We start from the raw sequence: 24,924 nt of genomic DNA on the forward strand, positions 1-24,924 counted from the left end.
CTTCAAACTTTTTGATAACGTTCCGCGGGGAAAGTCGCGCGCTTTTCCACAATCCCTGAAAACCGTGAAGCGCGCCCGACGACCGGGCCACGACTGAAAGCCTGAAAACGATAAACATCACACCTTTATATCTCGATCTTATTAGCGAGATCACTCTAACAGGTGTTTGTGTACCTTTACTATTTCGGTACAGATAATAATCTTGATATTGAGGAAATCTTTTGCTTGCTCGTTAAACTTGGTAATACTTTTCTACATACATTACGTATATATGCGTTATTTATTGGTTGGTACGCAAATAGTATCATTTCATCAGACTAAAAAAGGTGTAGGTTGACATAATCTCCATTTGCTATCTGTAGGTACTTTTATTACTTTATATAATCTTTTTTAATAACTTAGGGGTGAAGGGCGTCCCCAGCGGGGCCCAGCAGGGCCAAGGTTGCCGGGGCTGCGGGTTGTTCAAAAGAGATACCGCGGCCCTGGTACATAAAAGGCCTATGACGGAACACGACGGTTTTTAGTCAGTAAGAGTCTGACACTCCCTCACCGCTGCTAACCCACAGCGGGAGGGGTCATTTGATGATTTTTAACGTCGGAAAAAAAAAGGGGTGAAGGGCGTTTTAGGGTCTGTCTCAAAAAGGGCTGATTTGTCAGCCTAATTTGAACAAACATTTTTGAGTTTGAGTGTGAGGGTTTTGTTTGGGAAGATTAAAATTAACGTATGTACTTTTTTTGACTGAAGGAGACGAACAGAGACTGGCTGACAACCGAAGTAGGAGAAGTGATTACTTTTATTATACTAAAATGTTCAATAGCATTGTTTTTTTGCTTCTTTTGTTATAGTACAAGAAGGCTACCAATTTCTGGGTACCGAAAGAGGGGATACAAAAGGATTTGTTTACCAGGTATCTGCAGCTGCGCTTATTATAGTAAAATTCGTCCCCATATTATTATTACTAATCCAGGGGCCTATTGTTATTGTGGTTTGTACCTAGAATTCGCATTGTTTCCCATTGTTTTGTGTATTTGTACATCCTATTAACTAAAATTAGGTCGACCTGTGGGTATCTATGTAATGGATTATAAGGTAACTAATTTAACCATCTTCCAAGAATCGTAACGCCATGAAAATTAGCAGATGTAGGTACCTATGTAGTTCTGATGACTATACGGTCCAGGCGAACTGATCTTGAATTTCATGATGGAAAATCGTATCATATTTGTGTTTGGACCTGTTAGAAAAGTCTTCTAATGATTGCGTGCATTTATAATAACTTGTTCTAGTTTTTTACTATTCATTTATTTTTAACATTCCTGAAGAGAAATTACACTTCTCATTTTCATGAAAACATGACTATCCACTTTGTATTAACTTAAGAACTCGTCCCACTCCTTATTTTATTACACGAATATAGAAGTTTAGGTGACAGTGGTAGATTAAATGAAAAGAGACCAAAGCGTCGACGGCGGCGGTGAGAAAAGTGATTCTTTACATAGGTACCTACGTAATGTGAAGAGATTCGTTCGTTCGGTGCAAAGGGATTTTGTCTGCAGATACCTGCAACTGCACACATTCTATTTAGAAAGATTTTTTTTAAATAAGCAAAAGTTACAGTTAACTGCATGTCTGTATTAGTATCTTAAGATTCAAATATCATACCTAAATGACTATCGCAAATAAAAAAAAAAATCGCACTTTTATACATTAAATATGTATAAATCTAATGTATTGTAATTTATACGCATGTCGCTTGAAATGCATCATAATGTAAACTACTACACTGTGCTTAGCTCAGAAGGAACCTAATATTTTTCAAAATCATCTGAAATTGATTTTTAACAAGTGGTGCTACCACCAGTCCGGCGGGCAGACATGGTCAGGTCACGCAGTGATATTTATGTGTCTGCCGCGATCATTGATGCTGACAACCACGAGGATCATCGAAGGTACACACACAAACAAAGGTCATCAACACGTGTTTGAGTGTTTTGCGTAGTAGCAAGTGTCTCGCGGAGCGCCCCACTCCAGACATGCATTTGAAAGTCCTGAGTCGGCACTCCCAGACGACCATAGTGCCAAATGTACCGATACCGCCATTGCAGACACCCGCCAGTTTCACATCGCGCTCGGACTGCGCTCACGTTCCTGTACTCAATAAACACAGTGTAATGCAATTCTATAATTAAAAAGTGTGAATCAATGCGATAAACATTATGGTGTTGTGCAAAATAATTCACTTGCGAGATAGTGACTTTGTGTAGTGCAATCGGCATTGGATTTTGGTCAAACTTTGTTAAAAGCAGGTAGGTATTGGATATAAACATCTACATATTTATTGTTGAAAGGATAAGTTATATGTGTATAATTTTAATATAGGATAGGAACCAATTATTACTTGCTGGTGCATTCTACTTAAAATCTGCTGGTGCATTCTACTTAAATCACTGTCTGTGCACTGGAGATACATGTAACTTATTAACGAACTAGCTGATTCTCGCGATTTAAGTACCTACTTCTCTTTCCAAGAGAACTTATTTCCGTAGCCGTACCTATATAGTCTACATAAGATACATTGAAAATTGTAGAAAAATTTTCAAAATCGCCTCAGTAGATACAGAAAACACCCAACAACACAATAACTTCTGAGCTAGATAGCCTTTTAAAATAAATGCACCTACTATGATAAAACCTAGGTACCTACACATTGAAAGGAAACTTTGAATTACGATAAATACTTGTTCGTATTTTATGCACGCAGGGTCCGTGTGTGTCATTCTGTGTCCGAAACGCAGGTCTTTAGACCGATAAAAAGAAATATCCAATTCTAAATCAAGACTTTTTCAAAAAATCAAAGGCCATTTAACTACCCGGAAAAAATATAGCCCATGTCATTCGTGAATAGTGTATCTTGAAATGCTTGAAACAGTGAAACATTTATGTCAAATCGATTCAATAGTTACGGAAAATACCAGGTTGTAGGTAATCCATCGAGCTTAGGTAATCCAAACCTTTTTTTTCTTTTCCTTCTGTAAGACTAGGAAGTGGTGAAAGGAGGCGTTTTGGGAGTGCTGTCCTTATTGACTTCGACTTTAATAGTGATAAAGTGATATCAATATTTGCCTTTACTAAACGCGTCGGCGGCAGTTTGCTCTTATCTTAGGGGAATCCGAAACGTAATAAAAAGTAATTAAATAGGTATGGACTTTAAAATAAATAAAAACTTATCAATATATAAGAATGGTTCAACCGTTTAAGGCGTTGACAGCACCCAAATGGACTTGTCTCAAACAATTTTTTGACCAAATCTATACAGTTTTTGACGGCAAAAAAATATATGTTAATCTTGAACATACTTCTGAGAACCCTGTTAATTTCAAAATGCGTTCTCGAAAAGTTCTCTCGATACAAAAAAAAAACTTAGGTACCTCTTAAAATGATCTTCTAACTAAAATATCTGTAGGTAGGTACAACGTACATTGTACATTGATAAAATTTGTAACATTTACGAGTCCATATACCTATGTAAATATATATTTTGGGTGCTGTCAGCCTCTTCATCATCTCCCGAGCCTTTTCCCAACTATTTTGGGGTCGGCTTCCAGTCTAACCGGATTCAGCTGAGTACCAGCGCTTTACAAGGAGCGACTGCCTATCTGACAACCCAGTTACCCGGGCAACCCAATACCAATTAGCTAGACTGGTCAGACTTACTGGCTTCTGACTACCCTCTGCTGACTGTCTCTTAAGCTGACCATGAGAGGGTAGGTAGCTGAGTCTGTTTTTTTTTTGTGTAATTATTATCATCATGATAGTAGCTAACACCGGAAAAAAAGCAGTTTGGCTTATGTGATAGTGGCAAAAACGACTTTCAAAATAAAATATTATTTTATTTAAGATTTGATTACAAGTTTAACAATAGAATGTGGGAATAGAACTCACTTACTTTAACTTAAGGGCACATATTTATATGAAGAAATTAATGGAAAAGTAAATAACAACTTAAATAATCACTATTGGCTAATTACTTAATAACATCCTTTGAGAACAGTAAAAAGTTGTAACCTAAATGAGGTAGGTACATTAGACAAATCGTTAGTGAAATAGAGTTCAAAGATTGAAAGATAAATGAAGTAAACAATATTGACAATGTAAAAATAAATTACAAGTAGGTATATGAGAAGAAAAGGTAAATAAGCGCATAGGAAGGAATGTTATATTATATAACACAGCAAAATTCTTTTTGCAAAATAGCACTTTTCAGCACAGAGCTAACTAGCTACTTATGCAAAGACTATGAAAACATAGGTACTGCTACATAATTTGTAAGTTAACATATGATGGCGAAGCGCAGCCACGAGCTACATCACTATTACAGACTTATTTTGTCAAAAATGTAGGTAGATCATCATCCTCCTGCCCTTATCCTAATTTTATTTGGGGTCGGCGCAGCATGTTTTCTCCTTATTCTGTCGCCACAAGTAACATTCTTTCTTACCATATCGACTTTCATACAATCCATCCATCGTTTCTTTGGTCGTCCTTATCCGCTATATCAATCGGCCACGTTCATACTCATCATCTTCATCACAACATGACTTTCATTCCTCCGCATCACATGCCCATATCTCAGCCGTTTTATGTAGGTAGGTATATAGATGAATAAATAAAATGTATACTACCATGTTTTTAAAGTATTTGCATCGTCTGTATTACGACGTTTGTGCATGTGAAATATGCTGATGTATATTTAGTTTTCAAGGTTGCCGTTCTTTAAATACAATGTCAGTGAAGGACAATGACCTACTGCGCCATTTAAATATGACGTTATCTTCCCACTAGTACCACTACTAGTGTACCTATACGAATGAATATGAATGAAAAAACCAATAACATGTTTGTTAACTTTATAACGAGGAACAAAATTCTTAATTTAATCATTAAATTTCGTTTCTTTTTTAAACACTCTGCGGCCCAAAATGCCAGGTTCCTAAAACAACTGTTTACTAAGAGAAACACTATCGGAGATAAAAGCGTCGATGAAGCACTTTGCTTTGCCATATTTTCATACGGTCAGTGGTATCCACCTGCAAAGAGGACAGAGTCGGCCTCTTGTCCACTGCAACCACCTCCCAATGCGTCACTACGTCCATCTTGAGAAAGTACTCCCCTAACGTTATGAATCATCCTCCGAGCCTTTTTTCCCAATCATGTTGGGGTCGGCTTCCAGTCTAACCGAATTCAGCAGAGTAGGTACCAGTGCTTTACAAGAAGCGACTGCCTATCTGACCTCCTCAACCAAGTTACCCGGGCAACCCGATACCCCTGGTTTGTCAGACGTACTGGCTACTGACTACCCGTAATTAATATATGTATATTAATAACAAAACTTCATTATAGTATTTTTATTCTCAGGCACCCAAGGCAGAAACTTGGAACTACATTATTTTGAAGAAAGAATCACCTGTAAAAGAATAATGGACAGTGGTGAGTGAAAACCTCAGCATTCAATATTATTTTAGTGCCTCAAATGAGACAATCCTGGGTAGATACAGATTGAACATTTGATTGAAAAAATTATTGGCTTACTCGTTATCCCGTAATGAAAATGCTCGAACTTGGCGGACACACTGCCGTGTGTCTAGATAGGTACTTAGAATACATTATTTTAATTCTCTGACATATCACCATATCTTTCAACGAAATTTTTCGATTACCCTTTTTAATCTCCAAAACTACATATGTGCAGCTAACTAATTAATAATATGAATTAGTTAACATTACAGCAATTATTTTGACGATTCCTATTTTTGCCAAAAAAGTTGGGTTAGCATGTTGTAGGGCTCTAAATTATAAAAAAAATTGAAAATTTTATGTATACGAGATTCTCTTTTTTTAATGTTTATTTACATAGATATTTACAATACATATAAAAAACATTATCTTTTTGTTTTAGCAAACGTGTTGTGTCAGATGGCTCAGTATGACTTCAATTGCCCAATCGACGTTACCATGATATTTGAGGACAGTGATGATGACTCTCAAACGAGGACATCTGAGGACCCACAGAAAGAGGAAAATGAGAAGGACAATACAAATGTATCAAGCCCACATAAAAATGTATCAGAACGAAGTAGTGAATCAGAATGCTGTAAAGAAAATGAAAATACTAAATGTAAATCAGAATGCAGGAGTTTAGAACAATTAATTATTAATAAAATAACAGATTTCGTTCAGAAAGAGAAACCAGTGGAGGGTAAATTAAATGGAGAAAAGGTGGATAAACAGAGTAATGATAACAATTTAGGAACAAACGCAATAAACCAAAATAAAGATAGTCCTATCGATACGTTGAATATTCCCGATGATAATGTACATACTTTTAATGTAGGCAGTAATGCAGATATCGAGCAGAGTGGTAACAAAGAACCTGGACTTAGCAAAAGTCAAACGAAAAATAAAAAACCAGAAATTACGTTTTTAGAAGATTTACTAAACAAGGTCTCTGAACACTTGGTACTTATAATGCGTACTTTTTGCCACTACGGCGCAAAAAGAGCAAATCAGGGTAGTGACAGTGAGAATCGACAAAGAATATTCCATTTCGTAAGGAATCACTTTTTCGAATTGTCATTTCGTACAGTGGAAACTATCATTTTGCCGCAGGAACATAATACTACTTTTATGAATCAGTTTTTAGAAAAAACTGTTGAAATTGCCAACCAAAAATCTCAACCCTGGGTGTGTCACCGCGGACACGTGCGACCATTTCTCATGGATTTAATTCGATGGACAAAACAGAGGATAGAGTATAATACAAAAAAGGAACAGCGACCAAAGAGGAATGAAAATGCAATTTTGAAGCAACATTTGGCCACACCTCCCCAGATATTTAACCTTCCACAAACACAAAGTATAAACCTACAGAACTGTAACGCATCTCCAACGATACAAAATAACCTGTGTATATTTTCTTCGGGAGTCCCTGGGGGTGAAATAAGCATAAATGTAAATTCAAATCTATTAAGAAAAGTCACGGAACCACATTACACAAACAAAGAATATGAAAATAACTATAATAGCTATTCGCCAAACGGAGTAGTGACTCAAGGAAGCACTTCTGCACCAACACTACACGAAAATCAGTACAGTTATATGCAAAATAATAATACTACATACAATCGTCCTCCACCTCCTTGCACACAGAAAAATTTTAAAAACTTTACTCAAATGCTACGACAGAGTAATAAGAAAAACAAAAATATGCGTCAGCAGCATCATCATCATCAGCAACATTACAAGGAACAAATATCACCAACAGCGAACATACCAAACCAACAAGCAACTAGTTTTCAAAACTATCAGAGCATGGCACAACCAATGCCAAACTACCAAAATCAAGTGCACTACATCAACAGCAGCCAATCCCCGACTGACAATTCTTTAAACTCTAGATTACACTATAACATAAACCCTTCAACGGTAAGTACAAAACAGCCACAAACATCTTTATTTATAATTTTTAGTACCTAGTACTTTTTAATAATTTATTATTTTAAATCCTTGATTGCAGCAGGAAAATCCAATGAATTCCGGTCCAGTAATATCTAATGTTATATCCTATGCTCAAAAGCCGGGACCTCCAAGCGACCGCTGCACCATGTGTGGCAAGATTACATCAGCCCCATACATCCCTCCCAATAGACCGGTATACTGCAGTTACCTTTGTCAGGTAATACATTATCTATAAATTCTATCGTTATAAAGGTGAAGAATTTGCTTATTTGAACTAGCCCTAGTGGAAATTATGTATAATGAAAATCTTTGTAACTTTTTATCGGGACCATGGAGAACAATATGATAGCGGTGATGCCACGGAAGATCTAAGAAAGTGTCGCTTTAAAATGTGGGTGTTCGGAGGACGAGGAACGTTACAGTCTTTGCCCTTATGCGCCTTCTTTGAAACCCGCCTATTTTTTGTAATACCAAAAATCGTTGACAGATGTCCTAAAGAATCCGAACCGATCCGAAATTCGTTTGTAGGTATGTATTAAAAATAGGCGCCTGACCTATTTCCCTTATGGCATTTTCGCTCATCTTTCTTTACCCCTTGATCAAGACTCAGAACGTTAGAATTAGAACGTTGTCAAAACACGCTACCCGATGACTACAGATATTTTTGTCTTGTGTGCATTTGACTATCTTTGTTGTTTCAGGAATTGGACAAACAATTTTACACCGCCCAAAAGCAGCCTGCGTGGGCCTGTAATTCTTAAAACCCAGAAGATTGTACATACCTATATTTTTTTTAATTTGAATTCAATATTATAAGTTTTATATAAACTGATTTGAGTGATTTTATTTTCTGTCTTTTTTTAGGATTCTGTACCCAAAGTTATAAGTTTTACTACCTATATGACATAACGAGTCATGTCATTAGAATAAATCAAATCAAATCACTATGATAAATTAATTAGAATAAAGAAAGCTGAAACGGAATCTTATTACTACAAGATTTTCCTTTCCGTCTGTACCCTGTCTGTCACCAGGACCTCATGAACTGTGCTGGACAGTTGAAATCCGTCCGTCCGCGAACTCGCACACGACGCAGACAGTCTTCTGCGACACGGTCGGACGAATCGGGTGACCGTTCAGTGTGTTGTCGAAGATCTCGTTTGTTTCTGTGTCTGTGTCAGGATGACCAAGAGAGATTTTTGAAGTTTGAGAAATACCAAGTTTTACTACCTATTTGGTACCAGACATCAAATAATTCGTGCCTACCTCGCTATAGAGGGAAAACTATTACGAGGAAAGTGGCCAGCCATTCGGACATCGTGGTCGTGGTGGCCTAGTGGATAAAGAACCAACCTCTCGAGTATGAGGGTGTGGGTTCGATTCCAGATCAGGCAAGTACCAATGCAAACTTTTCTAAGTTTATATGTACTTTCTAGGTATAACTTAGACACTAATGGCTGATTAAAAGGTGAAGGAAAACATCTCGAGGAAACCTGGACTATAAAGTCTGAAATCACCAACCCGCATTGAGCAAGCGTGGTGATTAATGCTCAATCCTTCTCCCTGTGAGAGGTGGCCTGTGCCCAGCAGTGGGACGATAAAAAGGCTGTAACAGTAACATTAACAGGCGCCTTCGCCCAGACCAGATAAATACGGTGGGCATGATCAGTTACGAGTGAACTTACGAGGCATTTTATGACTTAAGCTGCGGGCTGCGGGATTATTCGAAAGAGTTACCGCGGCCCTGGTACTTAAAGACCTACGAAGGAACACGATAGATTTTTTAGCAGTAAAAGTCTGACACTCTGTTCTGCTGTTAACCACAGAGTACATTTACTAGCTTTTAACCCACAGCGGGAGTAGTCATTTGATGATTTTTGCCATCGTTAAAATAAAAAAAGATGTGTCAACGATTTTGGGTATTACAAAAAATGGGTGGGTTGCAAAGAAGGCGTATAAAGGCGACAGTTATGAAATCTTACTTATATCTTACTTCTTACTTATATTATAAATGGGAACAAATATAATGACCACCATAAAATGCTTTGATACCCTAAGTTTTGTATCCAGAAATATCTACTGGACACCAAAAAAATAAAGTCTAAAAATGTAATAGTACCAGCTATTTTAGTCACGACTTCACTTTCAATTGTATTCGACTACCAAATTTAGTAAATGATCACCAACTCTTGACGACCAAATTAATGTATTATTTTTGCCTAAATAAGTCACTGTCATTGCCATAAAATGTAGGCTTATTACCAAATAAAGTATTATGATGCCATATTAAGTTATGTGTCCGGCTTGCAATGCATGCGTGAGTGTCAGTATGACGAGTGACAGGGGAAAATCTAAGAAAATGACATATTGCGCCGACCCCAAGTAAAATTGGGAACAGGGCAGGAGAAAGAAGAAGAAGAATGTGTTTCTCAATACACTCCCTCGAAATCACACTCTTATCGCACTGTTTAGAGGCATGCAATAGACAATTTTCCACCCTAGTGCAGGAAAAGGGTCCCCATAATGTCATTACATTTATTCTATCAGGCCGAACTTATTTTTTTTGGAGTCAGTTTACTTGAACAGGATAGCAAGATGTCAAAATTTTGATTATCATTTTATTTTAAAACACTGGTATAATTTTGATGATCATTTACTACTTTTGGTGATCATTTACTACTTTTGGGATAACAATGATTTATTTGGACTCATTTTGCTTAAATAGGATAGCAGAATTGAATAACTTTGGTTATAATCTTACTTTAAAATGGTGGTTTAATTTTGGTGATCATTTACTATTTTTAACCGACTTCCCAAAAAGGAGGAGGTTATCAATTCGGCCGGTATGTTTTTTTTTTTTTTTTTTCTATGTATGTACATCGATTACTCCGAGGTTTATGGACCGATTTACGTGATTCTTTTTTTGTTCGACTCGGAGTAGCTGCCAGTTGGTCCCATAGTCATCAGGTCAGGATCTGATGATGGAAACCCTGAGAAATCGAGGGCAACCTTCGAAAGTTGTAGGCATACATAGGGTAAAAACTTGATACTCAGGTGTACGTCTAAAAGCACTATTCAACAGTGAAGATTTGGAGCTGATCTGATGATGGAAACCAGAGAGGGTCGAGGGAACTCGACAACTGAATATGTAAACTACCTCGTGTTTGGGCTTAAATTATTTGTATTGACAAGACCTTTGCAACAGTGAAGGTTTGAAGCTGACCTGATGATGGAGACCAGAGAAAGTCGAGGGAACTCGACAACTGAATATGTAAAATACCTCGTATTTGGACTTATATTCTTTGTATTGATGAGAACTTCCCACTTGTATGGATAGTGACAACTATACGTATCACTGAAAAGCTTTAAATAAAAAACTTTTTTACAAAAAAATTAAACCGACTTCCCAAAACACTAAAAAGCAAAAAAAAAAACTATTTTTAGGTGCATCGGCCTAGAAGTCGGTGGCAAAATTAACTTAGTAACATCCATTAGACACCGAATTCTAGGCCGATGCACCTAAAAATAGTTTTTTTTTTTTGCTTTTTAGTGTTTTGGGAAGTCGGTTTAATTTTTTTGTAAAAAAGTTTTTTTGGCTAACGAATGATTTATTTTGGAGTAATTTCACTTAAATAGGATAGCAAAGTGTTAAAACTTTGGTGATAGTTTTACATTAAAATACGAGTTTCATTTTGGTGATCATTTACTATTTTTGTCTGCTATTTGTTACTATATCTGGTGATCAGTTAAACATAAGCCATTATAAATGTGAAAGTTTGTGAGAATGTATGGATGTATGTTTGTTATTCAATCACACAAAAATGGCTGGACCGATTTGATTGAAATTCGGAACATAGAATAGGTGATACCCTGGATTAACACATAGGCTACTTTTTATCAACACACCACGCGGGCGAAGCCGCTGGCGGAAGCTAGTATACTATAATCATCGGCAGGGATATTGAGCCCTGACCTTCACCTGCGCAGAAGTGATCTGTTGGTTTATTGCCTTATGTGTACAGTCGCAAAGCGATCCCCACTCTTCCGCCGAGAACTCAATATCCGTGCCGGTAAAGGCTCGTTTACACGGTGCGAGCTGCTGCCTGGCCAGTAGACAGCTACTCGGTTTGTCTACTCGTACGCCAGTAGCTCGGCTTGCCTTTGCTGTCTACACGACACCTAGCTACTGCCCAGTACGAGTCGTGTCGCGATGTCGAGTGAACATGTTTCATAAATAAAATATTATTTTCAGAAGACCATCTATCATCTACACAAAAAAACACGGGTTTCACTCACTACTGCCCTGCTGGCACTGGCGAGCTACTGCGGAACGCGTCCAAACGATGCGAGCGACGCACGAGTCGCTGTCATGTGCGAGTTGCTGCCGGGCGAGCAGGCGAGTGAAAACAAAAAATGTTGAAGTAACTCGGATGCGAGCTACTGTCCAACTCGCACTTGCTAGTTACTCGTAAGTGACGTCCAAACAGTGCGAGTTATTGCAGTGCAGCTACTCGGGGCAGGCTGACTCGCACGCTAACGCGTACTGTGTAAACCAGCCATTATGGCTGGTAACTATACAAGCCAATATTTATATACAACCCGTGCTGATAAAGAATGGGATTAGAAATCGCGACAGCTGTATTCAACTCTCGCTCATGTGCTATAGTGTATGAGCGAGAGGTAAATACAGCTGTCGCGATTTCTAATCCCATTCTTTATCGGCACGGGTAGTACATTTCTAAGTATTTAAATGCTTTGGTTATATGTGTACCTTATAGTTATAAGTCAATGGTGTACCTCCAGTCTCCAGTCGGCAAGGTTATTGAGCCCTAACCTTCACCTGCGCAGAAGTGATTTATTGGGTCCCTTTGGTGGTATGAAGTGAGCGCGGGGGCGGCGGTAAAGCGGTGATTGGCCCGCAGCGCATCGCCTCATAGCCGTCTGCCGTCACTCGGGATTGCTTGTTTGCGGCGGTTGACGTACGTCACGACGACGAGTATACACTTCGGACCAATTTTTAAACTACGTCGTTTTAATTATCTGGTATCTGGTAAGTTACAAATCAAATATTTTATGTGAATGTATTATTCATAAATATTTCATAGTTTGTATAATCATCGGCAACGATATTGAGCCCTGACCTTCACCTGCGCAGAAGTGATTTATTGGTTTATTGCCTTAAGCGTACAGTGCGCAAAGCGATCCCCACTCTTCCGCCGAGAGCTCATTATCCGTGCCGATAACTATAATTATGGTAAAATCTTTTTGAAAGTGTATTGGAGAACGTTTATTGATACACTTGGACATTTGTTATTACTGTTTTTGTTTACTTGTTATCATACTCGCCGCTCGTATGAGTATCTCGTCTCGGATGCAATAACAAACTTTCCCTACTTCTTTTTCTCTTCTTTATCGAAATGTGCTATACTTTAATATAGTTTTTAATTTGTACAATTCATGTTTATTTAAATTCTTTTTAGGTATAACATGCCAAGAAAAAACACTATTTTAAATAGTCAAGCCAAAAAAATGGTTTACCATGTAAACTGTTTTATGAAAAAGGAGGCTGAAGAAGGACCCAGAAACTTAAAACAAGTTCAAAAAAGAACAGCGGAGGCTACGAACACATCTGTTGCAACTGTGAAGCGAATTCTGAAAGAAGGTGGTAGTAATGAGTTTCTTTCTGTATTTAGAACACCAGGAAAAAAACGACCAAGAGCAAAACCTATCACAGGTGTAAATAATTTTGACCAGGGAGTAATTAAAAGGTGTATACACAATTTTCATATCACAGAAAAAGAATTGCCCAATATAGCAAAATTGCGAAGCAAAATGCAGCAAGATATAAATTTTCAAGGCTCTGAACGAAGTTTGAGAAGAATTATACAAAGTTTAGGGTTCAAGTGGAAGAACACAGAAAATAAAAGGCGGGTGCTGATAGAGACCTCAAGTATTCGATTAAAAAGAATTGAATATTTAAAAAGAATGAGCCAGTATAGACATGAAGGAAGGCCTATAGTGTATACGGATGAATCATATGTAGATTCTTCTCATTCGACTCCCAAAGCCTGGTCAGATGAGTCAACTAAAGGTATTAAAAAACCTATTTCAAAGGGACAGCGGGTAGTCATTGTTCATGCCGGGTCCGAATGCATTACTCACAATTAAAACAGTTATAAAGACAGGCGACTACCGCGACATTTTGAATTTTGATATCTATGAGAAATGGCTGCGAACTCAATTAATACCTAATCTGCCAAGTAATTCCGTAGTGGTAATTGACAACGCTTCCTACCATAATGAACAATATGACCCGGCACCAACATCAGATGCGAAAAAATCGGAACTTCAGGCCTGGTTAACGGAAAAAGGCATTGAATTTAGTGAGGATATGTTGAAACTTGAGTTATACAACCTTGTAAAATCTAACAAGGACAAGTACAAGAAATTCAGCATAGACAGAATACTGGCAGAATATAACCATGACGTCATTCGTCTACCTCCGTATCACCCAGATCTCAATCCGATTGAGATGGCATGGGCTGCGATTAAAGAGTACGTATCCAGGAAGAACGTTACTGGTCCCATCAAAGAAGTAACTGAATTAATTAAAGAAAAGGTAGAATTAATGGGTGCAAGCGAGTGGAGTAAGATGTGCGAAAAAGTAAAAAATATTGAAGAGGAGTACAAACGAAGTGATCGTGTGATTGATAGTTTAACAGAGGAATTTATTATTCGAGTTAATTCCGACTCCGATAGTGATAGTGACTTTACTGATAGTGATGATGAGGAAGAAGGTGATGATGGGAATCCAACTGGCAGTACCTACTAGTTTAATTGTGGAAATCGATTTAATGGAAGGTGTCACACCCATATCACTGTAGCATTTCGTCACTAACCGACTACGGAGCGTATAATTTTTAATATCTCATAAAATACATTTTTCTTTTTATAAAAAAATGTTTTTCATTTCATTTCATAAATAAATTAAATTCGAGTTCAAAAATGTTAACAAAAAACGTACCAAGGTACGTAGTAGTTTTTTGACAAACTAGAAGATTTAGGCTACATTTTAAATTGGAAACACTTAAGATTACCTAATTCCATCCCAATTTCCATTTCTCAATTAAATAAATCATTATAAAATCTTTCTTTAAACCATAGAACTAGTATGAAATTACGTAGGAACCTTAGGAAAACGTAAATAAAAAACCGGCCAAGTGCGAGTCGGACTCGTGCACGAAGGGTTCCGTAAATTACAGTTAAATCAACCTATCTCAAAAACTATAAGAGATACTTTGATCAAACCAAAAATCGTTGAAAGAGTTAATTAGCATGCATCACCTCTATTTTTTTTAGAATTTTATACCCCGTAGTTATAAAAATAGAGGGGGGGGGACATACTTTTTACGACTTTGAGAGCTGATATCTCAAAAACCGTTCACTTTAAGAAAAATGTTTTTTAGAAAACTTTATATCATTTTAAAAGACCTTTCCATTGATACCCCACACGGGTATGTACATCGAAAAAAAAAATTTCATCCCTCAGTTACATGTATGGGGGGCCCCACCCCCAATTCTTTTTTTTACTATTTAGTGTCATATTTTTGTAGCGGTTCATACAACACATATTCCCATCAAATTTCATCACTGTAGTACTTATAGTTTCCGAGTAAATCGGCTGTGACAGACGGACAGACGGACAGACGGACAGACGGACATGACGAAACTATAAGGGTTCCGTTTTTGCCATTTTGGCTACGGAACCCTAATAAAAGGGTGTATGTTTTTTCTTGTCCTAAGTGTACGATGCGCAAAGCAATCCCCACTCTTCTGCCGAGTGCTCAAGATCCGTGCCTGTATCTGTACATACCTTTTCAATGACTCTATTTTTCTTATAATCCTATCTCAATGATTTTTCTCTGTGCACGGAACGTCACTGTCACATTTCAAAGTTGTCAAGAATGTCAGATGTCAGAATATGAAGTGTTTTCCTGGATTAGATAGAGTTTCAGTCAGTATTATTTTTATCGCAATGTATCAGCAAAATGTGCTGTTTAAACCCTACATAAAAGTTTTTGTTAATTAAAAGACTAAACAGAAATTACTTAACATCTATGAACTGTTAATTTGTCGAAGTTTCAGCTACTCAGTATTTAAGATGTCTTCAGAGAAAGTGTTGAATTCTACACTGCACTCTTACGCCTAAAAATGTTATTATTCTTCGATTTATTTCCGTATTATTGTAATCGGTTTCGTAATTTGAGTGTTAATTACAAGTATAAAATGTGGTATGCCGCTTTGGTGCGATTTATACGAAGACGACTTGTGTTGGGCATAATATTTGCGTCTTCATTAACTTATTGTATTGTCAGTTTCCTCAGAGAGGTTAGTAGGACGAGTATTTACTAAAAATACTTTGTGGCATTAGTTATATAAGTCAGGTTCTAGTCCTGCTCCTCATGTTCACGCATAATCGGATTATCAGCACTAAACTATTGTAAACTAGCATGAAAACGGCTGAAATACACAACTCAATTGTTGTTAGAAAAGAAGAATTATTATATTTAAAGAAAAAGCATGGCGAAGAGCAAACCACTTTATTCTCCGTGTACTAATAATATCGGGACACCTTAAACCCTTTGTATACACCAATTTATTTTGAAGGCAATCCTCTTTGTATTATTAATTCCATACCCAGATATCCTTGGATAACGCAACCTTCTTATACAAGTGGCTTTTGTATCAACATTGTTAAGTCTGACTAATATGACTGTCAAACTTTTTCAGGGCAGCAGTAGAGGCATGATTTACCAAGATATTTCATTTGAAAGAAAGCCTTTTGTTTGGAGAACACTTCAAGAACACAATGATACCATAGATCATATAATATGTAGAAATTCTGTGCAAGGAAAACAGTTACTCGTAGATGATAGAGGTAAGATGACAAAGACAAGAGTTTAATCATTCAAAAATAATTGACTTATTTAAATTGAAACCTTAAGTTGAAAAATATTGTTTCACCATGAGTACACTACCAATCTGTATATCAACCTAGTTGTCTGGACATCCCAATACCCCTTGCTTAGACTGGTTATCAGACTTACTGGCTTCTGACTACCAAAAACTGCCAATAATGTTCAATGACAGCCGGGCCTAACAGTTTGGCATGCACTCTGAAACAGTCATTGGCTAAACAGCTGTTAATTTTGATATGCAAATATGAGCCTTTTTCCAAACTGTTGGGGTCGGCTTCCAGTCTAAACAGATGTAGCTAAGTACCAGTGCTTTTACAAGGAGCAACTGCTCTATCTGACCCCCTCAACCCAGTTACCCGGGCAACCCAATACCCCTTGGTTAGACTGGTTGGACTTTCTGGCTTCTGACTACCCGTAACCTGTTTGATATGCTAATAAAATGAGAATTATTATAACTAAAGAACTGCACTTCACATTTCAGGATATGTTTGTTCAAGAATGGACGTGACTAAGAATGGCTGTTGTGATACAGATGCTGAGTCAACTGAGAGATACAGTTGTGAAACATGTTCTAAAAACAATTGCTGTGTTATATATGAACATTGTGTTTCATGTTGTTTGGATCCCAGTAAGGTATACGCTTTGTTTCCCCTCGTACTAGCCAAAGGATAATGGGCAAAAATTTATGTAGGTTTGCCTAGGAATGTATAACAATATAGTTGTATTAATGGTTTTTAAGTCTGACTTTGGCAACCCATTTTTTTTTCACACAATGATTTGGGAATTCTCGCTTCAATAAAAGTTGAAGTACAGGCCCATTCTCCTTTGCTATGCATATATCCTTGGTTTGGTCTATACAAAAAAATCTATTCATATCAGTCCCGAGGCTCATTTTCAAAAAACACATAAACAGACGATTTTAAAAAATTTATTCAAAATTTTACATGATTATTTTTCCGACCCAAATATCGACCAATAGAATTGCACCATTCGACGTCACGTGGTACAACCTACATGGTATTATACTGAAAATTTTTTGAATATTTTCTCTGGTCGTTGCTACGTCAAACTGACAGGTTGTGGCCGACATTTGGGACGGAAAAATAATCTTCGAATACACGAGCTTCATAATTATCTGGCATTTCCCTCAGGTTTCCTGCAAACAAATAAAGTCGTCAAGTTTTCAGGAAATCACTCGCTTCGCGCTCGTTATTTTTTAACCTGAAAAACTTGACTCCTTCATTTGTTTGCAACGAACCTATCGGAAAATACCCGATAATTTTGAAGCTCTTGTGGTATTATAAGTGAAAATTTGTAGTAAACAGTTTATTTAAGAAAAGAGTAGTAAGACAGAGTTTATGTTGTTGGTAGACTTGGGCCTAAATAGAAAACTATTTAATATTTGTCTAGTTTCCTAATATGCTTTATATAAATTTTTTCACAGAGGGACATGCTTGAAGTAGTGCTATCCAAACTCTCGACAGAGAAGAATGTGCTCTTCCGATCACTCAGTGACGATTATGAACTGTGTCTAACGAAGTGTCGTACCAGTTCACACAGTGTTCTCCATGAGAACTCCTATAAGGATCCCATTAACAAACATTGTTTTGGCGACGAATTGCCGCGATCGAGAACGCCGGATTAGCGAAAACTATTTATAGCTTAAGTTAGTATTTTTTTACATTTATATTCCTTTCAGATGTAGCTTATATAGCGATATTAACTATAAGTTAGTCTAAATGAAATTTTGAACACATTCAGTTTACAAAATTGATTTAAATATGGGCGGATTTTTCAATAGTCACAACGTTTACTTGAAGAATAAATACGGTAGTTTCACTCATTTTTGTACAAAATCTATCAAGCTTACATACTTTACTCTAAAAAGTTGCTGACTATTGAAAAATCACCCGTAGATGTTTGTGGTGCCATTCTAAAGTGCAGAGTTGAAGATCACTTCTAATGTCTGTGCAAGGTAGGAGTATAATATGTCTCAAATGATATCTTTTTCTTATTTAATCATGTAAGTTAATACATACTGTAATATTTATTTTATTCTACTTCTCAGTATTTGTTGTTATAGCAGCAACAGATGCATCGTCTGTAAAAATGTAAACTCTAGCTATCACGATTTGTGAGATAGAATCTGGTGACAGATGGACAGGGAAGTCTTAGTAATATGTTCCCCTTTTTGGTATGGAACCCTAAAAAGAAGAAAAATCCTAATTCATATTTTTGTAAAAATAGCTGTTGCAAGGCTGACTTCAGTTTTGCAAATTAGAATGGCACCAACTTTAATGTCAGATTATATTAGTAAAATGATAATTTTAATGGCATCAAAATTTTAATTAAGAATGGCTTACTCAAGTATGTCCAATTAATGGAAATTAAATCAAGGGGATGGTTATGTATTCTCCATTTTATAAAGACTGTGTATTGACTGTATGAAACGAAAGAAATATTAGCCTTTTTTTAATAATTATTTTTAACGTAATGCCAGTGAACAAGGAACAATGACACCAATTATATAATAAAATATTTAATACTTTATTAAATATGTATTTTGATTATATATAAGGTACAGTTACAAGGCAACAGATTTTGGCACTGATTACGATTAATTTGTAAAGCAATCCTTAAAGAGGGCTCTACATTAATTCAGTGTAAAACCGACTTGATTTCTATTATTTGCCAAACATAAAAGACTAACAAAATAATAAAGTGCTGGAAGAAAAATATTTTGTTTTATAGTCGTGAAAGTTACTTGTTAGGAGGATGTTAATTTTTAAGGTATTTGGTAAATTGATTGCATACTTTTATTGCTGACTGTACATTCAAGTAATCAAGCAAGCAAGAATTGCAGATGAGCAGTAACACCAGTGAACGCCAGAATTCCCAATGCCAATTTCACACCTACATTCATTTCTAAATTCATTTCGTTGTTTAAAATTGACTCTGGTCAAGGAAGGAAGGTCATGGCACACATCAACGGCATTCAACTCAGCTATTAACATAAACAATTTGAAGAGCAACCTATCATTTTTCGTCTCAAATTAAATTTAGTGTATTTTTTTATTAAGTAAACAACGCATTAATTCTATACCTGTCACTGTCATTCTGCCACTGTCAAATTCTTGTCAGTCATGTGAAGTGACGTCATCTCAATCTAGTTGGCGCTATTCGCCGCCGTTTTAAACAGCGTGAGTGTGAGGCGTTAAATTTAAATTTCATAAACTAATTATTATTATCGTGTCTCTAGTTTTGTGAACTTTTAGTGCAGTGAATACTAGGAAACAACCCTATTTGACCATAATCGAAATCTTATCTCATATATAAAACAAAGTATAAGAAGTCAATGGCTGGGTGACAGCGATCTTGCAGCTAGCTCGCAACTGCTGCATCGCAGTACCTTTCATGTGAGCCATTACCTTTATTCTGGCGTTTATGATGGAAATGAAAAGCACTTAGAATTTTATCGACTTCTAAATCATTTGAGCATTAATAATGGGAAGAAACATTGAATAAATTGATATGAAATTATTTAAGTAGTTTGTGCACACTGATAGATCTCTTTCGAAATTATCTCATTAGCATCAAATTCGGTCATACAACGGGGTTAAATAAATTCCCTGAAAACTGATTTAAGGGCACCTTTATAATAAAACTGTGAATAGTATCAAAGTTAACCACATCAAAATATGTTTTTTTATATATATAAAAGAATTGTCATTCTAGGTAAAAAAATTAAGTGTACTTTGCGCATTTTCTCTAACTTGGTTTCCTCGAGTTTGATAGGAAAATACCATTATAATTTTATAATGTAAAGGCCTATTTGTAATGTGTACTGTGACTTAGCTTCATAGGTACTTAATTTCTCTTCACGGTTGATTTGTTGTTCAAATTGATAACGTTTATTTAATACTGAATAGAATTATGTGGTCATATTGTTAATTGCCTATATCGCTTATATTGTGCATTTAGACTTGCATTTCGCTTAAAGATTTGCAAATATTTAGAATGACCATATGCTAAATAGTGATATAAATGTCGCTTAAAGTTTTTAAATGCGCTTAAAATGGGAGGTCCACATTTTTATACTTTACTTTTGAATAAAGTGATGCAAGCTAACGAAAATGTATCTTTAAGCCAGAAATCCGAAAGTGATGACCTGTTTTATAGGTTGCGTTTGCGCTTTAACAGCTTGTATGCCGCTAATTATAAAACAACAGAAAATCTATTCTTTCTCTCGTATATCTGCGCTCCGGTATATAGTAGCAACAAGCCTCTTTCACTGTGAACTCAAATATCCCTAAATTGTTAACTTGACCATTAATAATTGCCTTTTGCAGTTGGATCAAAAAAAGTTTTAAAATCCATTAACTAACTTGAATTAAAAATTCTAAACCACTTTTTTTTATTAATTCAAGTTAGTAAATTGACCTGTGAAATATTGCTAGATAGTTCCAGATTTATTTATTTTAACTAATGTGAAAATATGCCTCTACAATGTCAAACGGTAATCCTAAAAGTTATTGTAGAGACTGTAACAGGTATACCTATAGGTACGACGGTCTGTGGTTAGCAGGTTGGATCCACAAATTCAACATAGTTGACAGTGAACATTCTCTAGCGTCAAATTTTTTGTACTATCAAACGCAGACTTAGTACGAGCTTTAGAACGGATACACTTGAAAGATTGATAGCAAAAAAATACATGTATTGCATGAATATATACTACCTATGTTTGGCTACGCAGTAAAATTTTAAGAGCGAAATTGTTTAGTGACTAGAAAACTATTGAAAAATGATTTACATTTAGTTTAGTTGGTGCACTGTTTAAATGAGTGTTATGTTTATTATAATAGGTAAATTCAATTGATCGACATTTATTGATTAATAACGTTCCAAATAATGTGAAAATAAATCTATATGAAAAATATCGTGGGACCGAATTAATGGGTCTCCATTTATGATGTTATGTTACCAGATTAAATGTTTTGTATGTACGGAGGCTATCCCGAATAACTGATATATTTTTACAAGTCATGTGTTTCATTTCGAATCTATCAAAACAAGCTATTGCCCTTAGTTCAGATGATGTAGAGATACAACACCGTCATCAGATTTCGAGTAAAGCAGGATAATTATGCTTTATTGCAATAGGTACCTAATTAGGTATTGCGTTGCGAAAACGACCACAAGATTATTTATGGTAAAAGGAGAGAGAAGCTGTTACCTCTTTCCTCGCCTATTTAAGGGTTGGACCACATCTGGCAGCACGAAATCGCCTTTTCCGTCGCCCTTTCTCTTTCTGTCGCTTAGAACTGCTATTTGCTAGACCGAGACAGAAAGCATAATGCGATAGCACGCGGCGGAATCCTCGAGGCGATCGGCATCACGGACAAAATGCAATGGTAGGCAGGGAGACTCCAGAACGCTGAAGCGCGCGATAGCATACTAACGCATCCTTTCACCAGTTCACAGTACCAGTTTCACCGGTTCGCAGTATAGGTACTGCAGTTGCAGTATTCGGCAGCATACTACAGCACGTGGTAGTACAGGCGGAACAAATGCAATTCCGTGCTGCCAGGTGTGGTCCAACCCTAATTCCGTTTCGCTTACTTGCGTGCGACTATCGAAACAGATTACTAAGACCCAAGTTCATCGAAAAGATCATACATTTATCATTTCAGCCGAAAGACGTCCACTACTGGACAGAGGCCTCCCATCTACTTATGCCCGTTTTCACCAACGAATACCTAAAGGACATTGTTCAATTTTGGCCTAAGAACCGATGTGAATATAAATTATACTATAATTTTCATTTAATTTTTTATTGTTTGAAACATATTTTAGTTTTCCACGGACACTTCAAATAAATAAATTCCAAATAAAAAGTTGGGTCACAATTATTGATGCCCTATAAAATGTTTCCGTCAGCCAGTGCTGCCAGTTTCGGAAGTTTTCGCGATTTCGGTAAATACGGACCGAATTGAGAACCTCCTTTCCGAAGTCGGATATTAAAATTAGTTGCTAACACTTTATTCATTTAAATACCTAAATTGACTAGCTAGAAAAAAACTAGTATTCTATATGTTTTAAGCGAAATCGCGAATTTCTAGCTTGGCATTCGAGTAGGATTATAGTTTTCGTAATTGGCAACACTGGTGTACTTCAGTCAGTTTGCTAGAAGTCAGTTTGATTGCTTTGCGACTATCGTTTCTTTTGTGATTTTTTATGCGTTTCATGGTTTTATTCTAACAACTTTGGCTTGATTACGGACTCCGATTAGATTGCATACTTGGTAGACTCGGCTGTGTGTAAAGGACTGGATTTTCCTGGCATTTTCGGATATCGCTCTGTCTGTGATCGAATTTAGTTGTATTATAATAATTACAACAATGGATGCAGAATATAGTATATTGTATAAATTGTGGATCTGCTGGAGGTTCTTTGGTATTAGAAAACGAAGATATACTTCGTTGCATACAACAATGGACTGTTCCCCGTATGGTAAGCGGTCTACGAAAGTGTTTTTCTAATTTTGATAAGAATGTTACTACCTACTTATGTTTTCATAAGCACACAATTTCTCGGTTTCCAAATTAATTGCCACAATTGCAAGTTACTTGACATTTACTAATGTTTTATTGTATTTATTTATTACAGGTTGAAGCTCATGACCTTATATGTACGACGTGTTGGTCTGAAGCAGTCGAGCATAATAAGATGCAATGCACTGTTGGACGCAATTGTGCACTTTGTAAGAAGCTCCTACCATCAGGCATTACTGTTGCAATTGTATCGTTGGGCGTAGAACAGTGGGCTGTTGTGCCCACATAATGACTATTATCTGGTATTTAAGCTGGGCAAGATACCAAAATTCAATTGAACCCCCTGCTCAGTTCCTAGATAATATATTATTGAGAAATATTGATGATTAAAAACCTTTAATTGAATATAAATATTGTTTTTATTGCACATCCTCGAAAACCTCTTTCATTGTTATTGGTAAACCTTACTTAAACTGTTAAATTATTTTGTGTAGTAATGACATTTTTAGTATGGTCTGTGCCTTCTTGGTAATAGACCGCGGGTTCGATTCCCGCCTTATGGCATGTATATAGCTAGGTAACTGTCTAATATAAAAGTAGTAACAATCATTTAAATAAATAATTCTCCATCGTAATAACAGCGATATTTTATGAATTGTGGTGAAAGGAACTCTTCCATTTTGGATACTTATGCGTTTTATCACAAATCCAAAGTGGATTCACTATATATTAAGAAACGTAACGTTGAAAGCAAAAGCGTTTAGGTAGTTGTTTTTCATACAAATTCTAAGCATTTATGAAAACTAGTCACACGCCCCGTCTTCGCACGGTGGCAATGTAAAACCTTGGTGTAAACCTTCCTCTTGACCTACTCTATCTATTAAAAAAAATCGCACCCAAATCCATTGCGTAGTTTTAAAGATCTAAAGCATTCATAGGGACAGACAGAAAATGCAACTTTATAAAATGATCATTGTCAAAGAATTATCTTAAACTTGACTAGGTACTATCTCTTTTCCTAGTATCTAGTAGAGTAGTCTTTCCCTAGATCTAGAAGAGAACATATAGAGCTGTACATAGTATTGTTGATATTTTGTATAGTGTAGTTTGATTTTTAATTAATACTACTCTGATATTTCACGCAAGCTTGGTTATTTTTTATTTGTAACCTCAAAATATTAACTTTTTTCGTAATTATTTTAGTTTCCTGAAGTGTCCGTTCGTGAAAACTTATTTCATAGGATTCCATATAATTTAAAGAGTTCATAGAAGTCACTTTCCATTCGAACGGTTCTTAGGCAGAACATGTATGGAGCCGGAACAATGTCCTTTAGGGAGCATTTACGGAACACTTAATAAGAATTTCATTTTCACCAAAGCCTAGGTGTCAAATTATAACCTTAAAATTTGACTTCAACTTGGGGGCCCGATTGATGCCTGCTTAAACATCCCCTATCATTATCATTACAGAATACAAACATATTTTGAACCGTGGATAGTGAAATGTACCTTTATATGTCATGTACCATGTTTAAAAAGCAAAAAAATACAAAAATATAATAGGTCGTGATGTCGCTGAATTATTCAAAAATAGGTAGTCCTGCATGTCCATAAATATACAGACCATAACAGATGCAAATCTGGTAATCACTGATGTAGTTTCGCGGTGGCCGGGACATCTATAGGCCTATTCCGACCTAAGCGGTATTCGCTACTACCTGCGACAGAGAAAACCCAGTGGGTATGCGATAATATTACTGTTGATGTTCGGGACGTATGCCGCTGCTGCCGCGCGGTATCTACCTCTACCCACAGCGGCAGCGAATATCGTTCAGGTTTGAATTGGCCTTAAATACCAAAACTGCAGTAGATACCA

The 24,924-nt window shown here is 36.4% G+C and overlaps 2 protein-coding genes across 4 annotated transcripts; both read left to right on the forward strand.

The window, feature by feature from the left end:
* Positions 1-1,963: 1,963 nt before the first annotated feature.
* Positions 1,964-8,348, forward strand: LOC110374765 (putative uncharacterized protein DDB_G0282133). Of its 3 annotated transcripts, none has more exons than XM_064035943.1 (5): positions 1,964-2,307; positions 5,417-5,488; positions 5,958-7,483; positions 7,578-7,733; positions 8,218-8,348. In XM_064035943.1, the coding sequence occupies exons 2-5, from the start codon at positions 5,479-5,481 to the stop codon at positions 8,275-8,277; spliced, it is 1,752 nt and encodes a 583-aa protein (XP_063892013.1). In that variant the 5' UTR covers positions 1,964-2,307; positions 5,417-5,478; the 3' UTR covers positions 8,278-8,348. The 3 variants fall into 3 exon arrangements, with proteins under 3 accessions (XP_063892013.1, XP_063892012.1, XP_049694448.2); XM_064035942.1 differs by having other exon boundaries at positions 1,970-2,307; positions 7,575-7,733; XM_049838491.2 differs by lacking the exon at positions 1,964-2,307 and adding an exon at positions 3,042-3,199 and having other exon boundaries at positions 7,575-7,733.
* Positions 8,349-15,481: 7,133 nt separating this feature from the next.
* Positions 15,482-21,536, forward strand: LOC110374761 (SREBP regulating gene protein). Its single transcript, XM_021332617.3, has 4 exons — positions 15,482-15,904; positions 16,307-16,454; positions 16,976-17,127; positions 17,939-21,536. Exons 1-4 carry the CDS (start codon positions 15,728-15,730, stop codon positions 18,137-18,139), a joined length of 678 nt encoding a protein of 225 aa, XP_021188292.1. The 5' UTR covers positions 15,482-15,727; the 3' UTR covers positions 18,140-21,536.
* The last annotated feature ends 3,388 nt before the right edge of the window (positions 21,537-24,924 follow it).

This window comes from Helicoverpa armigera, chromosome 8 (assembly GCF_030705265.1).
Source record: "Helicoverpa armigera isolate CAAS_96S chromosome 8, ASM3070526v1, whole genome shotgun sequence".
Lineage (NCBI taxonomy): Eukaryota > Metazoa > Arthropoda > Insecta > Lepidoptera > Noctuidae > Helicoverpa > Helicoverpa armigera.